At 38.0% G+C, this 22,634-nt stretch overlaps 1 protein-coding gene and 1 long non-coding RNA gene across 3 annotated transcripts; one reads left to right on the top strand and one right to left on the bottom strand.

The window, feature by feature from the left end:
• Positions 1-10: 10 nt before the first annotated feature.
• Positions 11-6,059, bottom strand: LOC116406520. The gene is made up of 2 exons (XR_004219464.1): positions 5,800-6,059; positions 11-282 (listed from the first exon to the last, which is right to left on the bottom strand). It is a non-coding gene; the product is annotated as an uncharacterized LOC116406520 (long non-coding RNA).
• Positions 6,060-6,201: 142 nt separating this feature from the next.
• hopx (HOP homeobox) lies at positions 6,202-21,506 on the top strand. 2 transcript variants are annotated; one of them, NM_001097157.1, is made up of 3 exons: positions 6,202-6,232; positions 15,940-16,113; positions 19,775-20,665. In NM_001097157.1, exons 2-3 carry the CDS (start codon positions 15,949-15,951, stop codon positions 19,850-19,852), a joined length of 243 nt encoding a protein of 80 aa, NP_001090626.1. In that variant the 5' UTR covers positions 6,202-6,232; positions 15,940-15,948; the 3' UTR covers positions 19,853-20,665. The 2 variants fall into 2 exon arrangements, with proteins under 2 accessions (NP_001090626.1, XP_012821822.1); XM_012966368.3 differs by lacking the exon at positions 6,202-6,232 and adding an exon at positions 6,286-6,389 and having other exon boundaries at positions 19,775-21,506.
• The last annotated feature ends 1,128 nt before the right edge of the window (positions 21,507-22,634 follow it).

Raw genomic sequence — 22,634 nt, 5'->3', positions numbered from 1 at the left:
CACAGCTAGAAAATCTGTACACCTTTAATTATTGCATATGTACTTATGCCACTCCTTGGGTTTGACACCTTAGTGCTTCAAATCATAATTCAACATTTAATATTTTTACTGACATATTGTGTTTGAAAACTGTATAATTTATAGGTGGGTTCAGAGGTGATCCTTTAATCATGCATTTCCTGTAATGCAGGAAGTGTGCTTACTGTGCTTGTTGGCATGTTGATTATTCTTCAGGTTTCATGAATAATATGAAGTTGATAGATGTGACATTTTATGATCAGACTGCCAAAGAGAAAAATGAAGGATTATAGGTATATACAGCCATCAAGGAAGAGCTCATATTAAAATCATAACACTGCAATAGGGTTCTTAGAGGACAAAGATATCAAGTGCAGTTAATGCGTGTGATGATTAACCTTGATAAGGCATAGTCAGGAACCAAAGATATCTCAGCATGTAAATGAAGGCAAAATGATTTACATAGAAATATGAAGTCTGTGGGTTTGTGTTATTATTCATTTCCCAATATATAGCCCACAAGCGACCTCATGTGACCCTGAACTCTGCCCTTGTGACCTAATATCCCTGCCAACAAGCTCAAGCCAATCGCAAGGGGGAAAAAGGGGGTCATTCACAACTCTGCCTAGTTACCTCAGATGGAAACATATTATTAACCGTTTAAAAGCCAACCTTCCCATGCATTATTACAAGCCCTATACGTTCTTGATAATAACATTAAACTTAATGCTTTTACCCACTGCTAAAAAAAACATATGGTGTATTTATGTTTTCTTCGTCAATGTTCTTATATTTGTTTTGTTTCCCTTATCTTTATAATCATATTAACTTTATTTCTCTGTCTACCTTTGATCCTCTACCTCCATCATCATCTTTATCCTCTTCTTTTCTATGTCCCCGTGAGCCATTCTCTTTTCCTGTCTTCCCCCTCCATCTGCAATTTTCCTCATCGGGCTGATGCCCCACTGAGAAATTAGTGATAAATCTCTTCTACCACGGGCGACTTAATCGACCCAAAAAGCCTTTTCACTGGCAATTAAGTGATGCGTAGGCCTATCTACCGGCAATTCCCTTTATTGCTGATGGAAAGGCTTTTTCACTGGCAACTAATCTCCCCATGGGACATTAGTCTTAGCCTTTCATTTCTCTTTTAAGCCATTCTCGAAAACTTCTGCATCTTCCCTATAGCATCCTTCTCCTTCACACCTATCTCTTTCTGCGTAAGAGTAAGAGGACCAAATTGTGTCACAGCAGGAATTTAATGGTAATGTTCCTTTTTTGATAAAAGGAGGAGAAGGCTGTTGTGGGCTAACAAACTTGCACTTCCAGTGGTCCAGCAACCAAAGCAGAAGCCTTGTCTGCCTACCCCTAGTTCAGCCTGGTTATTCCATTGCCATTAGCACTTTTTTTCCGCTACACGTCCTTATATAAATGACTCAATAGAAAAAACAGACACACATCATCCTGTCTCATTTGAATAAGGCTGTTTGTATTCAGTATACTTAGGCCAGACCTTCCTTATAAATTTTCCACAGAGTACATATTATAAGGCAGCTGCATCTGAAACAGTCTAGCAAACACTACAGATGCTTCCTGATAAGGAATATCACTATGCCATATGGCTGCACTGCAGCGAGTCATCAAATCTGAGGTCATGGATGCACAAAAGAATTTAATTTAATATTTAGATATTTATATATAGCCCCACAGAACAACATATTTAATGACATGGCAAATATCCTCCTCTCTTACTAAGGTCCCCATACACGTTGAGATTCGCTCGCTTGGCGAGATCGCCAAGTGAGCGGATCTTCACCCGATATTCCCACCTACGGGTGAGCGATATCGGGGAGCGTTTAGTTAAAAAATTATCCGATCGTTTGGCCCCAGGCAATATATTGGCGGCAATAGGGCAGTCGGTTCGGGGACCGCTACAACGAGCCGATGCGGTCCCGGATCAGACTGAATTTCCTAACCTGGCCGATCGATATCTGGCCAATTTCAGGCCAGATATCGGTCGGGCAGGCCCCTCGTTTCTGCCCCTACACAGGCCGAAAAGCTGCCGAATCGGTCCAATGGACCGATAACGGCAGCTACTATCGGCCCGTGTATGGGGACCTTAAGGGTCAGGACAAGATAATTGTTTCTGTGAACCCTGAGCCAATGCATCACCTCATGATGTGTATAAAATAAGATAAAAAAAATTATAATTGTAAACTCATGCAACTGTTGGCCCTATTCTTGAATTCAAACAGAAAAACAGGAACAGGAGTACCCAATAGCTCATACAATAAAAAAATATATATTTTTATGAAAATGGTTTATTTAGATGAAGCAGGGTTTTACATATGAGCTTACTTATGCAATATATTTTAAAAAGACCTACATTGTTTGAGGGTATAGTTTTCCTTTTAAGAAATGGGAGAATAAATGACACATACAATCTACTCCCACCTCATCCCCCTTATGCCTGCCTTAATACTTTCAATTCTGTAACTGTCTTTAAAGTCTCCGGACTTTATTTATAAAGCGCTACTTATGTATGCAGCGCTGTACAGTAGAATACATTAATACAAACAGGGGGTATTAAGACAATAGATAAATACAAAGAATTACAATAAACACAAATAAATAAAAGATACAGTTGCAATAAGAGAGGAGTCAAAGACACAAGAGGATGGAGGTCCCTGCCCCGTAGAGCTTACAATCTAGATGGGAGGGTAACTTACAGACACAAATAGGCAAATATAAGTGCTGTAGGTCACAGTGGGTGACATTACAATATAAGTGCTAGTTCCCAGGTCAGGTACTGGGTGAGTGCTGGTGAAACAGGGGGTATTAAGACAATAGATAAATACAAAGAATTACAATAAACACAAATAAATAAAAGATACAGTTGCAATAAGAGAGGAGTCAAAGACACAAGAGGATGGAGGTCCCTGCCCCGTAGAGCTTACAATCTAGATGGGAGGGTAACTTACAGACACAAATAGGCAAATATAAGTGCTGTAGGTCACAGTGGGTGACATTACAATATAAGTGCTAGTTCCCAGGTCAGGTACTGGGTGAGTGCTCCAAAAGGTAGTCTTTAAGTTTGGATTAAAAAGACTGATTCTCTCCGGAGGAAATCATAGTCCCTGTGCCTTCTCCACTTAAACACTGTGCTGCTAAACTTACTCCAGCTCTCTTACCCACATCTTCCATTCTTCACTGACCTCTTGTTCAAACAGGCCTGTATCAAGCCTATTCTTAAATAGGCAACCTCTGACCCATCCTTACTCTCCAATTACCATCCTCTCTCCCTTCTACTAATCCATCCATCTACTTCCTGTAATATACTTAGTTCTTCTATATTAACATTCTACACATCCATAATATGTTATATTAATAGAAATCTGTTTTCTGGCCTGCACTCTCTATTCCAATCCTCCTTAACCTATCAGCTGCATTTGATAGAGCTCCATGCATGCCTTATGCAAATTCTGAATTTGCTTGGTATTCTTAATCAGGCTGCATCGTGGCTCACTTCTTACATTTTCTTACCCAACATTCACTCTCTCTTGTGCTAACAAAACTTCATCTCTAGTTTCACTTGATGTAGGGGTGCCAAAAGGCTTTGTACTTGGTCCTTGTTATTTTACCTATACACTCTGTCTTTCGGAGATCCTGTACATTAATTTGGCTCCAGGCCAAAATTGTGGCAAGGCAGCGTAAAATTAGTTTAAATCTCCTGCATGCCAATTCCTCAGTGCTCCGGGACCTGACTACAAGCACGACCCAGGCTCAGACAGTATGCGTAAGCGCCGCTGGTGGGAGGAAAGGAGCAACTGCGCATGTGTATGGGGGGGGGGGGGGGCAATGTAAGGTGGCTGGTCTAGGATCACATCAATTGGAAATCCGCACTGTTTGGCTTTAAATATCATCTGTATGCTGATGATATTCCAAATATTTCTATCAACCCCTTGATTAACAACTACTACTGAGACTAGACTCAAATCTCTAACTGCCCCCTAGCAATATCCAAGTGGATAAATCAATGCCACTTCAAACTGAACCTAACAAAAACTGAAATTATCATCTTTCCACTCAAACCAGCACCAACTTTCTATACTATGGCATTCTCATTTACTCTGTCAGCTATGCAAATTGTCTGGGGGTAGTCATTGACTCCTTCCTCTCCTTCTCTGACCAAAATAACACCTGTCATATTGCCAAAATCTGTCCCTTTTTTTAACAAGCAACAGTTATGATGCTCATGCATGCTCTCATCCTACCCTGCTTAGACTACTGCTTCCAGAATTCTACTCCTCTTATCCAAGACAGTACAGGCCCCTGCACTGGTGAAAGTCCTTATCATGGCTTCCCATAAAGCAAAAAATAACTTATACACTCTTTCTGGTAACCTTTGAAGCCCTTCATTCCTTTGCACCTCATTACATCTCTTTTCTTGTGTCTCCATACATTCTTGGCTGCCTCCTGCTCTCCTCTCAGAGCAACCGCTTGGTTGCACCCCCACTACTCTGTTTTCCACTTTAAACCTTTCTCCCTTGCTGCTCCTTAAATCTGGAATGCCATCCCCAATTTCTCTGAAGACACTCCTCCGTCAGTCTCTTCAGAAATAAACAAAGCCTTTTTCTTGGAGCACTCATATAACACCTGACTCAGTTCTGGCACTTATAGTACAGTATCAACAACTGTAACCTGCAGCACTCACTTAATATCCTTTTTTGATTCTAAAAGTCACCTACACTTAGATTGTAAGATCTTTATCTTTAATGTAACTGTAATTTGTATTTATTTGTTTTTATTATTGAACTGACCTCTGTTTTTTCTATTAATGTATTGTTCTGCTGTACAGTGCTGTATGCATTAAAATATACATACATACACACATTATTTGCCTGTATACTAAGCTGAGACTCCTTTCTTTAAATTAAGAATTTGTTGTTTCTATGGCTTTCTCAGAATATGGTCATGTAGATGGATATGGTAAGTACAGGTGTATCATACCCATACAACTCACCAATCTTGGCCAGGGCAGTGAGCCAACTATCTCAGTGTGACCGAAGCTTCCAAGCTGGCTTTTGCTCCATGTTCTTTCTTATGAACCAAAGAGCTAGCCAGAGTGCCTCATTCCCCTAGGGTTGTAGGTCCTCTTACTTCTAGAAGCTCTCTCTCAGACCTCTTAAAGGCAATTTCCATTACTTCAAAGCTAGGCGGTCCCAGGGGTCTATACAGAGTTGTATGGTCTACTTGTGTCTTCCTTGTTTACTTCCAGGCCCCAAATACATAGTGGCACATTAAATGATAAAAGTAACAATAGTGTGTGTGAATGTGACAGTGACCTTAGATTGTAAACGCCACTGCAGTGGCGTAACTAAAGAGGAAGCAGACCCCACGGTTGCGGGGGTCCTAGGGGAAAGGGGGCCCGGGCTGTGCAATCAGTCTCCTTTACAGTCACTGTACCTAGAGGAAATTTTTGTGCCCGTGGCCTGCACACACATGAGTGGGCTGGGGGACAGGAAGGTGGCAGGGATTCTTGCAGACTGTCGGGCCCCTCCAAAGATTTCTTGTGGAGGGGCCCAGCACATAGTCATTAAGCCGCTGCTTTACCAGGAAAGGGCCTGGAGTGAATATCTGTAAATAACTGTGAAATATGAAATGGTATATAACTAGATGGATAATAAAGTTGCACACCTTTCCAAGACTGCAAAATTGACCATAATTCCTCTCTATAAAACTATTTACATACTTTTAACAAAACAAACATTAATACATTACCTGAAAACTGGGAATCACAGAAGTAATGCCACATTTTCTTAGCACATAAAATACATTATTGTATGGAGCCCCAGGCCTTTTCCACACAAAATTACCGAGTGGAAAAAACAACGTAGTAAAAACAATGAAACAATGGAAACATACAAGTTGTAGGTGTCTCATCCCTCTCTACATACTACGTAATAATTTATGGTACATTCTGTCACTTTAGTGACACGTGAGTTTAGCAGATCTTTCATAACCTTCTGCCAAGCTCAATAGGCGTGTGCTCCGTGTGAAATATAACCCACCCCTTCAGCAGCATCTGGAGAGCTAGGGCTGTGACAGGAACAACAGCTCCATACAAACGTGCAGCCCTTACGAGGAGAAGCATCTGCCCCTGCCCGCTGAACGGCGCGCTGTCTCCGTCCTGCCTGTCCTGCAGGTTTTTCAGGTACCTGAACTCCCTGATTTCTAGTTGACAACTGCGCGCTAAACAAATAGGCGTCTTCTGTCAGTACTGATACAAATGCAATAGCTTTAACTTGTGTGTCTCTAACTAAAGCAAGTGTTGTATGTGGGGACTGTCGGCGATATATTCTGTTGTTGCTGTAAGTACGACGGCTTTGTTTTTTTGCCTTCTCTTTAGCAAGTGGCAGAAAGTAGGACTCTGAAAAAAACCAAAACATTTTGTATCAGGCTGTCTGGGTTAAAGGGGGGGGGGGGGGTATTTCTAAACCACTGTCAAGGGGAGTATCTGGGAAAATTCAGCAGAATTGTTAGGCAAAGATGCAGAAACTGTAAAACATGCGGCTTTCAATAAAAATACTTCTTTTTCTGTTTAAAGTACCAGAAAAGTTTTTTTCAGTGAAACTGATATGTAATGTTAAGGTACCATGTAGACTATATGGAGAGTATTTATTTCCACTGCATGTAACTTTCTACCTTGAAATCTGTGCCTCTGTTCTATTATTAAAAAGGGTATTTGTAACCATGTGACTGGTACATAACTAGTCCAAAATGAGTTTATTTATTATGTATGTCTGGCCGTCATTGGTACATTTGGCACAGAGGTAATGGCTAGGAGTTCAGTGTTCCTAGGTACCATCCAACATTAAATAGAAACTTGAAAATAGACAGATCAACCATTCATGCCATTCTGTATCTGTTGGTCAGGGGTCCCTTTTTGTTAGGGAGGGCTAAATTTCCTCAGTGGGGAAAAAAGATAGGTATTTCTGGGGAACGTAATATAGTTTTTTACTTCTGTTTGTAGACATAGCTTTTTAATTACAGCAGCAGTGTTGTTCTACTTTAGGTATATAGGTTTTATTAAATAACAACCTCAATAATCCTCCCAAAGTATTGTGAAGTGCTAAAGCATGCCAAGAGCTGTATTCCAGCAACATCTGGGGACCTTATAAATGCAAGTTTTATCCTTATGTTCCATTGGAAGCCTGTCAGCTTTTTTAGTAAGTGTGTCATAAAAGACACATTTCCAGCCAAGTTTTGTGTTCTTTTGACTCCCTTTTTACTTTTTGCATAAACTCTAGATCCACCAAGTTAGAAATAATAGAACCGTGAGCACTACTACTTGCACATCAGTAAATGTAGCCCAAAGGGTCAAAGTACTTAATATGCAATGTAGTCAGTTCAAGATAGTTATGTACAATTAAGTAATGTAGTAATAATACATATATAATTTCTAAGCATTTAAGAGATTAACATAAGACCTGACAGTATTGTTGGCATTGGGGAACACAGGGCCCACATGCATGCATCGCACATGCACCTGCTTTCAGTAAATTAGACCTTTTTGGTATTTACAGAGATTGCATTGTTTGCGACTGGAAGTGACCTGTGACAGTCTTGGACACAGTTATTTCTTAGCAAAAAAAAAGTCCTTGCAAAAAGAAACAATGTGTGACACAAGCCATAATACTTGTATAGTTATTGTAAAAATAGTGCTTATAAAAATATCTCAGGATAAAGCACACATTTTCTTAACTCCTATACTTTTTACTACCAACATTAGTACAAGTCTGATATCTGTTATCTGGAAAACCAGAATATGGTAGTTTTTATAATTACCAGATATGTTATTTTGCTTTTGCTCTTTAATAATCTGATCCTTGTAATTGTTTTTAACGGAGCTATCATTAGTTGGTTCAAAACATGTTGCTTAAGTTGTCTTAAGCCATAGTGTTCCATACTGTGGAATGCAGGGGCCCCTGCACCCCCCAATGGACCCTTCCCCCCCTCCGCAGAGGCCCCCAACACCCTCTGGGGCCCATGGGGCCCAGTCCGACACTGTTGGAAAGACCCTTATCCAGAAAACTGAAACAGGGTCAAACTGGAGGGTGTAGAGCTCACTGGGGCCCCAGGGGCCCCAGCATCAGCACCCATGCACCTCCCCTGAACACGCCCACAAAATGTATAGCTATGCATGCTCAGGGAAGAGCTATTAGCGGCCCCGGGGAGTGCCAGAGCCCACTCCGACCCTGGTCTCAAACATTCCAGATTATAAATCGGCGCTGGTTGCAACCCTGCACTTGGGCCTTAGAATTCTATTTAGCAAAATTTGTATGTGTAATTTTAATATTTTTTTTCTACTTGGAATAATCTTGAAATTGGATTTTTTTTTTTCAAAATGTGTTATGTTTTAAAAATAATTATGAGAATAATACCCATATTTCCCTATGCATCCCTTTGCTGATGTACATCAGCTTAATTCATAACACAGTACAGATGCATTTAAATAAAATTTAGAGCTAGTTGCCCTTTAATATTAGGGATGCCTACAGAAACTTACCAGGCCCTGTACAGTTTCAATATTTGAATTTTCTTTGTCACAATAAATAATACAAAATATTATATTCCAGACCCAACCATGACCAAACCTCTTATGTTTGCACTCTCTGTATCCATTCAATATCTGCATTCACTGATAAAATAAAGTTTAAATGCATTCTTGGGTGGAATCATAAGCACAAAGTCTTGTAGAATTTTCATTTTGCAAATTCAACATCCTCATATTTTTCACCTAAGCAAGTTTAGTTTTTGTGGTACTCTTTCCTGCGCAAACATTTAAATTTGAATTCCATGAAAGAAGAAATTTTAAAGAAGGAAAGTCATTTTGGCATGTTACTGCCAATAGATTTGCCACATTAGTGCCTCTTAGAAGACTATATTTATTCAGCAGAAAGCTTTAGTATACCTGAGTAAAGAGCCCTAGAAGCTCCCTCTGATAGCAGCTGTCATTTTAGCTTGGTCTTTTTAGCTTCCTGCTGCAGTTATAGCCCTTGGAAGCTCATATTACACATTCCTAAGGGTGAGTTCTTGTGCATTCTTATGGAAGGAGGGAGCAGGAGAAGGGAGGGGGAGAGAGGAGAGAACTGAGCAGACTCAAGCCACAAACCTGAAGGAGCACTAAAAGAGAGTAAGTCTGATACCGAAGAACATGTTCCCAAAAAAGGAGACACAAAATCCTGTTTCTTTTGATAGAGGACTCAGTGCAGTGTTCCTGCTAGTGCTGTATGGTTGTATTTACATACACCTTTCTGATAAAGCTTACTTTTAGTTTTACTAGTTTTTACCTTTCCTTCTCTTTTAAAGTACAGGTATAGGACCTGTTATCCAGAATGCTCGGGACCTGGGGTTTTCCGGATAAGGGATCTTTCCGTAATTTGGATCTCTATACCTTAAGTCTACTAAAAAATAATTTAAACATAATTTAAACCCAATAGGATTGTTTTGCCTTCAATAAGGATTAATTATATCTTAGTTGGGATCAAGTACAAGGTTCTGTTTTATTATTACAGAGAAAAAGGAAATCATTTTTAAAAATTAGAATTATTTGCTTATAATGGAGTCTATGGGAGATGGCCTTTCCATAATTCGGAACTTTCTGGATAATGGGTTTCCGGATAAGGGATCCTTTACCTGTATTAATAAATGAAAAGTTGAGTCTTTATATAAGAGTGGTGAGAGTTTGTTCATAAAGCAGAGATCTGATAAAGATGAGTTCATTGCAGTTGCCAATTACTGTGAAGTGTTGGTATGCACTGTGCAAATGATAAGCAATGAGCACAATGATTTAAAAATAGACATTAAAAAAGCACTTAAAAACTACTTTGCAAAGTTATAAAAAGAAAGTATGATAAGGGGTGCAACGTTGGAAGATAAAATAACTGTCGACACTGTTTCTAGCATGGGTTTCACATCTAAAATCATAGCAAAAAGGCAACTGCTATATATTGAATACCAGATTTAATTTAATCAGTGTTAAGGTATTGTTACATAGTAATATACATAATTTAGGTTGAACAACAACAACTATCTATCTAATGCAAATCCTTTTACTTGGTTCCCAAGCATTACAGACATAAAAAGGAAGGAAACCTGGGCACCTTGATAGAAAAATTGCAAAAAGTTGTAGAAATTTATTTCAGAACTTTCAAACTTCCAGAACAACACAATAACTTAATTATTGTCTCAAGCATGCAGTAAAAAGACATCTACTGAAACTGGACCAAATTACATTTCTCTATCTGTATAGGTAGGGTGTCCTAACTTTATTAAGTACAAAATTCTTTTGCAGGAAAAGTGGGGGGCAATGAAAAATTATAGATGGTTTTCTAGAAAGAAAAGTATAGATTTGAGCATTAAAGAAAATGATTAGATTCACCTCCAAGTATTTATCTATCTTCAATATTACAGTTTTTTAGACAAAGTAATTTAAAAAAACATACTTGGTAGTTGTGTTTGCTTTACTGTCCATCAAAATAGAAATGCTTAGAATATTTCAAAGTTAATCAAGAGTAAAATGTCAGAGCATGAGAACCCCTGGCTCCTGTGGGCAGTGGGGCTAAAGTTCAGAAGGTGCAGCTGAGTTCACAATCTAAGTAAAACTATAATTTGATTGTAAGTTCTTTTGGGCAGATGCAGGGAATCAGTTGTATTTAGGGTTGGACTGGGCCGGGAAAAAACCAGGCAGCCCAGACCCGATCCCTGTTGCTGCTTTCCCTGGCCGCCAATGTCCTCCCCTGATGCGTTTCACTTACGCAGGGGGTGATGTTGGGCAGGTAGCAGGAGTCTCTTTCTACAAAAAGTAGGTCATGAATTTTTGAGTTGACTGATTTCAAGTATATGTAGTAGGTGAGTTTTTTTGCATAAAGCTGTAAACTCACATTTTAATAAAGCTGCCCCCAAATATCATGCAAAGAAAATAATACACTCTAGGTCCATAAGGGTAAATTGAGCAGCATCACAGTGAGCAGGTCTCTGGACTACTATCCTAATGGAGTTCCAGTTGTTTGTCCCTGCCCTTGTCTTTGCTTTCTCCATATCTAGAATAAAAGGCTTACTGCCTTTTTACTATTGGGATTTGTCTTTGCTACTTGCCGGAGTCTTTGAGTAAAACTATTTCTAAATGCCTCCACTGTGCCACTGACTTACGTCCTGCTGCTGTATCTCCTTGGGACATGCTTTATGCTCTCTGTCTTTTAGAAATCCTGGCTACGAGAGAGTGTATTTAGGAGGCCCTTGCTAAGGGCTTCTTTAGAAAATCAAGTGTTCTGGCAAGTTCCAGGATTTTTTTTGTGTAAAAGTAACCTATGACCTTGTGTTGACTAAATCAGGGGCACAAATCTTTTGCAAACCAGATCTCTGGGCATCTTATAATCTTGCTCCCATTCCAGCCCAGGTTTTTCTTTCTTGGCTGCATCATTTCTTCTGAAGGGCTTTGAAATGGATTCTGCCAAAGTTTCTGGGCAAGTGGGTGAAAAAAGCCATTCGGCATTTCTTGTGCTTTTTTGTGCATTTCAGATACTAGCCCCTACTGTTGCTCCTGATAAAAAATAGGGGTCCAAGTAACCTGGGTGCCTGAAGGTCAGACAGTCTTTTATAAACTGACACTGGCTTGTGTATCTATCACAGTTTGTGCTCATCCAAACACTATACCTTTAGTCCTTTTTACCATTAAGTATATGCCTCTGCAGCCTTTAATATTGGAGTAGGCACTTATTTCAATTATCTGATTTCCAGGGTCCGCTTTATCCTTGTGCTTACTTCACTTTGAAAAGAACTGTGATATTGTTAATGCTGGTAATAACATTTGCCTTAGAGGAGTGCCCTAGAATGGAAGGCTGTACTGAACCCATTAACACAACCAGATTCAGCAATCTCATTAATTTACTATATATGAAGCCACAGACAGGTTTGGTCAGCTTCCAAACAAAGCAGTTTACAAACTGAATGAAACTTGCATACAAATCTAAGTGCTAGGGATGCACCAAATCCAGGATTCCGTTTGGTTCGGTATTCAACCAGGAGTTAGCCATTTTTGGCAGGGTTCGGATTCGGCCGAATTCACTGTCCTGGCGAACTTAATCCTAATTATCATACATTAGCATAAGCTTAAATGTTAGGGGGGAATTTTTTTTTTCGGCATATGCTATCTAGGATTCGGATTTGGTTCGGTATTCAGCCGAATCCATTGGGGTGGATTCAGGGGTCTGGCCGAACCCAAAAACTGAGTTCAGTGCATCCCTTCTTCTAAGTGCTCGATTATTTGGACTGGACCAATTTATAGACACTATGGCTTAAATTAGAATATTAGCACACAACCTCTTCCCTGGGTATGAATTTCACCAGAGCATTACAATAACTCTACTTACTGTACAGACTTTAACACATCCCATTGTATTTGTAATATGCTGGCTGAAAACACATGGAAAATATTTGCTTAACAAGAACATGTCCAAGTTACTGCACAAGTGAATCCAAACCAAATTGTGTCTGGCAATATGTGAATAGAAAGCTGCTCAGTCTGAAAAATGCTCTTCTTAAGCACTTTAACAGCAGGGTGCACAGTGTCACTTCAGGGCTTTTTATATCGCAAAAGATGAGCATTGATTTATTGAGGTTTTACTTTCCCTTAATATTACAAGTATAGAGAGAAGGAATTCAAGGTGGGCATGACAATATATGTCACACCAGAGAATTCAGTATGGAATAGGGTAAATGGTCTGTAATATTTAGGGATGCACTGAATACAGGATTTGGTTCGGGATTCAGCCAAGTTTGGCCCTGAATCCAAGGTCCTGGTCGAACTGAATCCTAATCCTTAAAATCATGTGACTTTTTGTCATATAAACTTGGAAGTTGAACATTTTCACCACATGCTGCATGTGCGGTTCTTTTCAGACCTCCAATGCCTTAATTTGCATATGCAAATTAGGATTTGGCTACATAATAGGGGGAATCACAAAATAGTGGATTCGGTGCATCCGGTCATAAGGGTTATAGAGGATCATAAGTATTGGTGATCACTTCCAGTGCCAATGACACGTGCCAAATCATCCAATTACATATATTTTCTTAATGTCTACATTTACATTTTATGTATACCAGTTTGTTGCATTGACTCCATTAAGACATATGTTTTTTTATTGAAATGTGATTCATGAACAAAGAACTACAGAACTGTGTTTCACATAGTGTTTTGTGCACTGCCAAGTTCTCTGGGTCATCTCAACAGTGAGAAAGCAGATAATTGCCATTATCACAGAAGCACAGAAGTCAAAACTGTCAAAGCAAAGTTAAAGGAGTAGTTCACCTATAAATAAACCATTATTGTTAGGTAAAGGAGACAATTTACAGTTGGTTTTAATTTTTTATTTTTGTAATGATCTAGCCTAATGAATAAACTGAATAAAAAGATAAGTAGTAAAAAGTAATAATAGCAGTAAAAATAGTGTTTTCAACTGCTGGGGTCAGTGACCCTATTTTGAAAGCTATAGGAATATAGGAAAAAAAATATAGACCCACCGAAAAGTTGCTAAGAAAAGGCCATTCTATAACATACTGTACTATAAGCTGAACTACCCTTTTAAATACTTTATGCAATACTGTTACTCTTTACTGAACATTGCATTTATATTTTCATTCATAAATGCCCAGATAATAATTCGACACAGAAAAACGGAAGAGTGTAATGGAGAGAATAGAAAATGAAATAATGGATAGGAGGAGGCAGAAAGACTGGCTCACTTCCTTTATTCACATTTGGCAGATAATTAACTTGCCTGGGTGCTTCTAAGAACCTGCTGGAGATCAGTAAATAACTTTTATGTATTTAGCATTAGCATATTATATTTGTTCACTTAAATATCCTGGAGATAAATGCAAATATGACGTAGCAATGCTTACATTCACGGTGGAAAAACTAAAGAAGGTCTGAAAGGACAATGCAACCTAAACCCAACCTTGTTGCATTTCAGTGGCCAGGAAAAATATATATATAATCAGTGTCGGACTGAGATGGCAGGAGCCCCCAGAAACCCTTGACCATGGGCCCACTCTCAAAACTTTAATTCCTCCTCTCTTCCCTTAAACTCTTTATTATCCTAGTCTCCTTTCTATAAATACTATACTCTATTAATCAATATATTCAAGCTTCCTTGTTCTCATACAGAAATAGGGAATGAACATGAAATGTGCTAAATAGTTACAAGCATGAGGGCCTCTGACTCCTGATCCCACCAGGAGTTTTCCTTGTATCCTGTTGGGCCAGTCCTATGCTGTATATACAGTAACTCACTTTTTCCAGTTTTTCCTCCTTTTAACACCAGCAGAATGCTCCAGTAAATAGTCTTGTATTATAGTATATGGGCTGACATTACCCCTATTTTGCTTATGTCACACATTCTTGTACCCTAGGCCTGGGGCATATGCAGTGTTTCACACCATAGGATTGTGCATGCTCATCATAAAAGGTGCTGTTCACCTTTATATTAACTCTTAGTATGATGTCGACGGTGATATTCAGAGGCAATTTTCTTCCCAGGCCCTTCCACAAATAAATATGGCCTTACCTATAAATGTTCAGCAGAGGTAGATGTATTGATATCTATATCTGGGGATATTTATTTTAAGAGAAGCAGCCAATCTGCTGAGAAGATCGAATTCAAACATTAAAGAAAGAGTACCCTCTGGTGGCCAAGCTGATATAAAATGTTAAATATGTATTATTTATATTAACAGAGTTTGGCTTTTATGAGCATTAACTCAGCAAGAAAATATTGATTTTTTTTGAGTCAGCTATAATAAGACAGTATAATGACTTTATTAAAGTAATGTTATAACCCATCCTACAAGTATGAGGGATGCCAGAAACATCCTTAATACACTGTGTCAGTGATCCCCATTTAAAAGCTTGTCTTCATTTTCTTTTAACTATAGTTTTTTAATTATTTCCGTTTTTTGATTTCCAGTTAGCAGTTTCAGCAGTTATATGGTTGCTAGAGTCCAAAGTACCATAGCAACCAGGTAGTGGTTTGAATTAGAGACTAGTAAATGAATAGAAGTCTCCCCCCCCCATTTAAAAGCTGGAAAGAGATAGAAGAAAAAGGTAAATAATTCAAAAACTATAAAAAAATAAATAAGACCAATTAGAATTAGAATTGCCAATTTTATAACTTAATTTTTATAACTTAAAAGTAAGCCCCATTAAAATGGCTGCTTAGTGCAAAGTATTGAATGTTATATATAGCCTGTGTTAACAATGCAGCACAGAGAAGGCAGTACGCAAAATGGGCAAAGAAATTAGATTAAAACTTTGAGCACCAGTAAGAATCAGTGGCAAATGGTTCCCTTACAGGTATCTTGCAGATCTTTACCTGTAACAACCCTAAACATCATTTAGCAAATTCCTGCTAGCTGTCAAGGCAAATTAGACAGTAAGTAAGTAAGTGAGTAAACAGCCATTGAAGCTCCCTCCCTTTGTTTAACATAGCAGCACCATTTTAGCTTGGTCTTCATAGCTTTCTGCTGTAGCTCTAGCTATTGGTAGCATAGGTTCTTATGGGAGGGGTAGTGAATTTTTATGGGAGGGGGGAGCAGGAGAAGGGAGAGAGGAGAGAGCTGCGCAGACTCCGGCCCCTGGAATAAGGGATTTTTCTGAGCGAGGAAGTCAAATACATGTACATGTATACACAAAAGAAGACTAGAAATCCTGTGTTTCTCTTGATAGACGACTCAGTGCAGCGTTTCTGTGAGGGCTTATGGCTGTACATAGACCTTTCTGATAAAGCTTACTTAGTTTTTATCTTTCATTCTCCTTTAATTTATTTCTGGATTCTTTCATTCACTTTCTCATTCTAGACCTGAATAATGAGCTCACACCAAAAAGAAAAATGGGGAAGTGACAGCACAGGACTAACAAATCAACAGATAGAGGTCCTTGAGTATAACTTCAACAATGTCAGCAAGCAGCCTCATAACACTTCTATCATGCTAATTGCTGCCGAAACAGGACTCACAGAGGAAGAGACTAAAGTAAGTGCACACTAAACAGTTTTCTGCTTCTGTGTAATCGATGCTGCTCTATTAAAAGTAACACAATTACTTCTACTGCTTTAATTATTTATCATGCAAGTTGCGCTTGGCCTTGTTTTCACCTGGTATCCACATTCTCAATTGCACACTGAGCAGAGAAAGATTGCTAAAGGAAAAATATCTATAATATCTTTCTAATCTATCTGCTTTTTCACTGTCAATATATATATATATATATATATATTTACCACCTATGTTACTAAATGGGTCCTACTGGGTTTGTGCACTCAAAGAATCCCTAAATCTCTGCAACTGTTCAGAATTTATTAATATAGGTCACAAATCTTTCCAACTGTTGCCCAAGTGTATTCCACTAGTATGCCATTAACATGTTTTTTTGGTCATCTTTTCACTGCTGGGAAAGAATTCCTTAACTTCAAAAGGTGTCTCTGGTAATAACTGCAAAGTTAAAAAAAAGTCCTTTTAAGATTCCCTGCAGGCAGGTAACATATTGGACATCTACGTTTATTCTTTAGGCAAACACATAATGTAGCCTAGATAGGTGGGTCAGTATAGTGTTTTATGGATAATGATTGTTAGAAATGGTTAATGTAGGCATTGTTGCCTCTCTGTTTTTCCCTGGCTGACCTTGTAGCTGCAGAAATACATCAATTGTGGTACTGTTAGCAGCAAGTGAAACAGATACATTAATGGGTAATGCAGAACTTGGTACTGTGTTACATTGCACAGTGAAAGGTTTGTTCCAAGACTGAAGGGAAAACAATAGTGAAGCAAATACTGAAAATGCCAAAGGCAGAAAAAAAAATAAACGAAAAAAACACAGTAAAATAGAATCATCTCATTATTTCAAAACAATTCTATATATTAATCATTATCTTTTGCTGGCCAATGGGCTTTTAGGGTTGTGTATTTAGAATAATACACAAAACTGTATACAGGTATGGGACTTGTTATGCACAGGGCTGGTCTTAGGCCAATTGGACCTATTGGGCCCAAAAGGGCCCTGCACCCATGGGGGCCCCGCACCAGGGGGAATAAGCACAAAAAGCTGTCTAGCTCACCCCCAACAACGATTGCTGATAATGCTGCTTTGTGTTCTGGGACATTAAACACATAGTGGTCACTGCATTCATACTGCTACGCCAGGGTATGCACTGTCTTTCATGGTTTATTGTGCGCTGAGGCTAATAATCACTGTCTCACACTGTATATAGTATGCTTGGCATGTCAGTGCCCAGTGCTTGGGGGTCACATTGTGCCATGAAATGTTGGGGGCCAATGGAACAAGAGAAAGGGAAGTGAAAAGGCAGGGTTACAAGATCAGTCAGAAAGTGAGAGGGACTATTTGTCCACCCAGCCCTAGAATCCTGTGCCAGCTGGCAACATCTTGTGTATGGGGCCGCGTCAAAATAGTCCCAACTGGACCCCGCAGTTTATAAGACCTGCCCTGGTTACACAAAATGCTCGGGACCTAAGGTTTTCCAATTAAGGAATTTTAATCTCCATAGCTTTAATCTAGTAAAAAATCAAATAAGAATTAATTATATGTTAACTGGGATCAAGTACAGGTATGGGACCCGTTATCCAGAATGCTCGGGACCTGGGGTTTTCCGGATAAGGGGTCTTTCCGTAATTCAGATCTTCTATCTTAAGTCTACTAAAAAAAATATTTAAACAGTAATTAAACCCAATAGGACTGTTTTGGCTCCAGTAAGGATTAATTATATCTTAGTTGGGATCCAGTACTAGGTACTGTTTTATTATTACAGAGAAAAAGGAAACCATTTTTTAAAATGTGAATTATTTGATTAAAATGGAGTCTATGGGAGATGGCCTTTCTGTAATTCTGAACTTTTTGGATAATGGGTTTCCAGATAAGGGATCTGATACCTGTACAATGTACTGTTTTATCATTACAGAAAAAAAGGAAATATTTTTCTGGATAACGGGTTCCTGGATAACAGATCCCATACCTGTACCAAAATATTTAAATTTTGCTGGACATCTATAATTGTAAGCAAATCATGGGGAAAATTACAAACATAGGAAAACAGGGACTGGACTATAGTCTGGAGGGTGAGCGTTGTACCAACATCGAGGCTAACTAGTTGTGTCAAGCTGAGCTAGGACTCAATACAATACCTGCCGATTGGCAACAAATAGAAATAAAATTACTTGTATGTTTAATGCAAGTGCTCAGGTACTACTTAGCCAGTGTTTGGTGGAGATTTGTAAGAGAACAGAATCTCTATGAGTGAATGTGTAGAGCAAAAGAAACGAGGAATTATCAAAAGAATACAGTTACCAAAACACAAATAAAGAAGACCCAAAAAAAGCAAGAGGAGAGGAGGGGAATTGGAATGTTAAGAAGAGAAAAGGGTAAAAAGGGAAAAAGAGAAGAATGTCTGAGATGTAAAGAAAAAAATGGTTAGACATGTATATAAGAACAGAAAAAGCTAAAGGAAATAGGAAAGGAGAAAGGAATAAGGAATTGTTTAGGAAAGTCAGCCAGAAAGAAGGAAATAGAACATCAAAGAGCGTGGAACAACAACAAAGATGGCAATGAGGTGTATGTGCAAGATATCTGGTATTGGGCCTGTGTGCGTGGATGCTTGTATATTTACGTATGTGTATACAGCATCCTGTAATCCCTGGCTCAAAGCACTAAGAACACTTGGGAAGTTGGCTTTTAGTAACAGTTTTTAATAAGCAGTTATCTAGAATAAAATGTTGTCATCTGGTTGTCACAGAACAATGCAGAGGTTTTGTTATATTGGTTATAAGGTTGCACTTAAATCCTTTTAAAACTAGGGAGCAAGCTGTAGTGTAAACAGTGTGTACAGTAGATACTGCACACTACAGAAATTTTAAACAGCCACTCAGCATGCATTTCAGCTGATTACTAAGGTGCATTGCGGCATATAGATTTCACATGGGCTTGATTTTAAAGGAGGTATGCTGCAATATGCAGTCTTCCTTAATTAAATCAGAACTAGAATTCTAAGGTGGCTTTTAATATCAGTGGATTTAGTTTACAGAGTACATTTTATAAAACACACATTTCAGTGAGCCATGTGACCCAAGTGACTTGACTAAACTTTAAATATAATGGATGACATCTCTAAGCACATTTTACACCGCTATGACACACAGGAGTTGTGCATAGCCTATAAATTATATGCTTATAAGCAATGCTTACTGATGTAACTTCTGTCACAACTCACTGAAACTTCTGTATTATTACAAAATATTGTACTCCCTATTGTAAAATATGACTATATTGGATGTCACCTTGGAGCTCCATGACCTGTATAAAAAGCTCTTGTCGTCCAGCTGCGTATACATGATCATGGATCTCCTCAGTAACTTACAAATACATTCTTTAAAAATCATACAATGTGATTTCCTGAATTTTTTTTTTAAATGCTGTCTCTCACAGTGGGAATGCACCTACAGTGTGAATTTCAGACCCCTCCATGATTTCTAAGTGGGAGAACTTGCAGAATCGCTGGGTGTTCAAATACTTATGTTCCTCACTGTATCTTTATATGTTATAACAGGGGGTACATTATCCAATATATATTTCCATAGCTCTTGCATATATACAATAACTAACTAGTGCTTGTTTTCTTTTCTTTAGAAATGGTTCAAAGAGCGGTTAGCCAAATGGAGAGAGTCTGAAGGTCTGCCTAGGCACTGTGGATCAGTCATGGACTAAATGAACTTTATTGCCACATGAATTTGGTGTTAGGGGACTGGAGGAGCAGCTTTAATTTTGAAATCATTTTATTTTTAGTTACAGATGTGAGCATTATGTAAATAAATATCTATTTAAGTGTGTACTCCATCTATAGAAACATTGATAAATATATACCTGAATGCTTTGTTAAAGTGATACTGACAAAAAAAAAAAAAAAACTTTTTAAAATATGAATCTACATAAAAAGTTACTTATAGGTCATGTTGATCGTTTGTTGCTGATAGGGCTGCTTTCGTAAGTAATTGTTACTTGAAGTTCCTGACTGAAACCTGACTGTTTTGCCAACCTGACTGTCCCTTCTCAGCCTGTCAGTTATAGCTTCTAATGCTAACAGACTCCTGCTGCACAAATATGGCAGCCCCCTTTATAGGCGAACATGGGGGATCAGATAGGGAATGTAAAAGCATTTGACAAATACTTTTATGGCAAAATTATAAATAGCATGCAAAGACAATGTTATGACATGTCAGTATCTCTTTAATAAATATATCAATGTAATATATAAACCATGGATTTGCATGTGAGTAAAGGAATTTCTAATAAATTATAAAAACGGAAATAATCTGCCAATATATATATATAGTAAGATAAATTATTTTTGTATTTGAAACTATCAACATTGGTATAGTAATACAATAAAAAATAGTTATATCTCTGAGAATCTAAGAGAAAAAATGCCAAATATTAATGCAGCATTAATGATTTTAAACATAGTTGATCTATTATGAACATGTCATGTTTAATGTTTTCTCTCTTTTTAAAAAAAAAAAACGAAATAAAACGTCATTTTTGCCGCCAATATAATTCGATCGTTTGGCCCCAGGGCCCCTTTAGTGGAACGACTTAATTTGTCATTTTAAAAGAGAAGGAAAGCTACTGAGGCAATTTATTGTCAATAGGTTAACCACAATAGGGCAACCAAGTACACTATATTTATTCTTTAGACGGCTTTACCATATCGGAGTAAACAGCCCTAGACACTCACTGTTTATTTAAGATAGCAGCTACCAATTTAGCTTGGTTTGACCTCTGCTACTGCATCGAACTCTAGGCTCAGATAACAGCAGGAAGGGGATGGGGAGGAAGGAGAAGGGAGAAAGAGAGAGAGAAAAGAGCAAACTGTGCAGGCAGGCTGCCAGGGCACAGAGTTTGAGTTGAGAGAAGGAAGTCCTATACTGAAGCCCATGTGTACACAATAGAAGCAAGGGAATGCAGTGTTTCTTTTCACAAGAGCAGCAATACTGTGAGTGTTTATGGCTGTATTTATATAGACATTTCTGATAAAGCTTACTTAGTTTTAACCTTTCTTTCTACCTTTGTAATAATTCTGTCTATATCTTTTTCTCTGACAATTGCAAGAATGCACGTATGCTGAATTCTCCTAAAACATCATCAATATATCTGTAAAGGGCACACATGGCATTTTATACAATCATTAGTGCTGCATTAATGTATTACTTATAATGCTAATGATATATTAATTATATATAATAAATGCCTCTTAATCAGTATTCCTGGTGTAAGTACAACAGCTATAGAGTGAATATTTCGTGCATAATGACTGATGTGTGCAGTTTTATCAGAGGTTTTAATAAAAATGTAAGAAAACAAACAAATCTTTTCTAAGTCTTTTCTGAAAAAAAGTACCAGGATATTTCATATATTCATAGACCAATGGGGATCCAGTTATGTGGCCCATCTCAGAATTAAAAATAATAAACAAGCAACTGCCTGCCAATACATAATTTTTGGACAACATATTCTTGCTTAAACCGGAACATTTATTCACATTAAAATTCGAGTTTTACCATAAAACAAGAATGTTTTTTTACTGCTTTTTTGACATTTTTAAGTTTTACCTCTTTTATACATAAAAACACATTCTAGATTTTTTTTTAGTTAGAAAAAAAAGCTTGAGACTTTTAAGGTCAATTAATCTGCATATTTAGGGTCAATTAATGTTAGCAAATGGCCTACATAGCAACTTTTTACATTTTGTTTTTATTTTTTAAAATATTTCTCCCTTTTTCCAGCCTTCCAAAGGGGAGTCTGACCCGGCCAGTCAAAAACTGTTTACTCTGCAAGGCTACAATGTAGTTTTTATAGTTACTTTTTTTTTTTTTTTTTAAAGAAACTTTTTTTATTGATTTTGCATATAAACAAGGGATACAGAGCGGAAAAAAGGGGGGGGGGGTGGGGGTTACAGCTATAGTTGATTTTTACATTGCATATTTGCTATTTACACTTGTTTTACATACATGCAGAGTATATAACCTTCATCATGGTAATCTTATCAGGTGTGTTTCTAACCATCCACCCCAAACTTTGTCAAACTTGTTCGGTTGACCTCTGGCTTCGTACGTGAGTTTGATTAGGGGAAGCATTTTATTAACCAGGTCTATCCACCCAGTTTTTTTTGGCGGCAAGGGGGCCATCCATTTTTTATAGTTACTTTTTATTACTTTTCAGGCCCTCTATTCATATTCCAGACTCTGAATAATAACACTGCCAGGTTGCTAGGTTAAATTGCACTCTGGCAATGAGATAGCTGCTGAAATGCCAAACTGGAGAGCTGTTTAACAAAAAATTAAATAATAAAAAAGTATACCATAAAATCACGACAGTATCCCTTTAATGTTCCCTCCCCTTTTCTGAAAGTGGCAAGTATGGAAGACTGCATTTAAGGGACAATCAAATCTATCTTGCCTCTTTTTACTGTTTATGAAATTGCATTGTCCTA

The sequence above is a fragment of the Xenopus tropicalis genome, chromosome 1 (genome assembly GCF_000004195.4).
Source record: "Xenopus tropicalis strain Nigerian chromosome 1, UCB_Xtro_10.0, whole genome shotgun sequence".
Lineage (NCBI taxonomy): Eukaryota > Metazoa > Chordata > Amphibia > Anura > Pipidae > Xenopus > Xenopus tropicalis.
The sequence above is the reverse complement of the archived record's forward strand: the minus strand, read 5'-3'. Positions and strand labels throughout refer to the sequence as shown.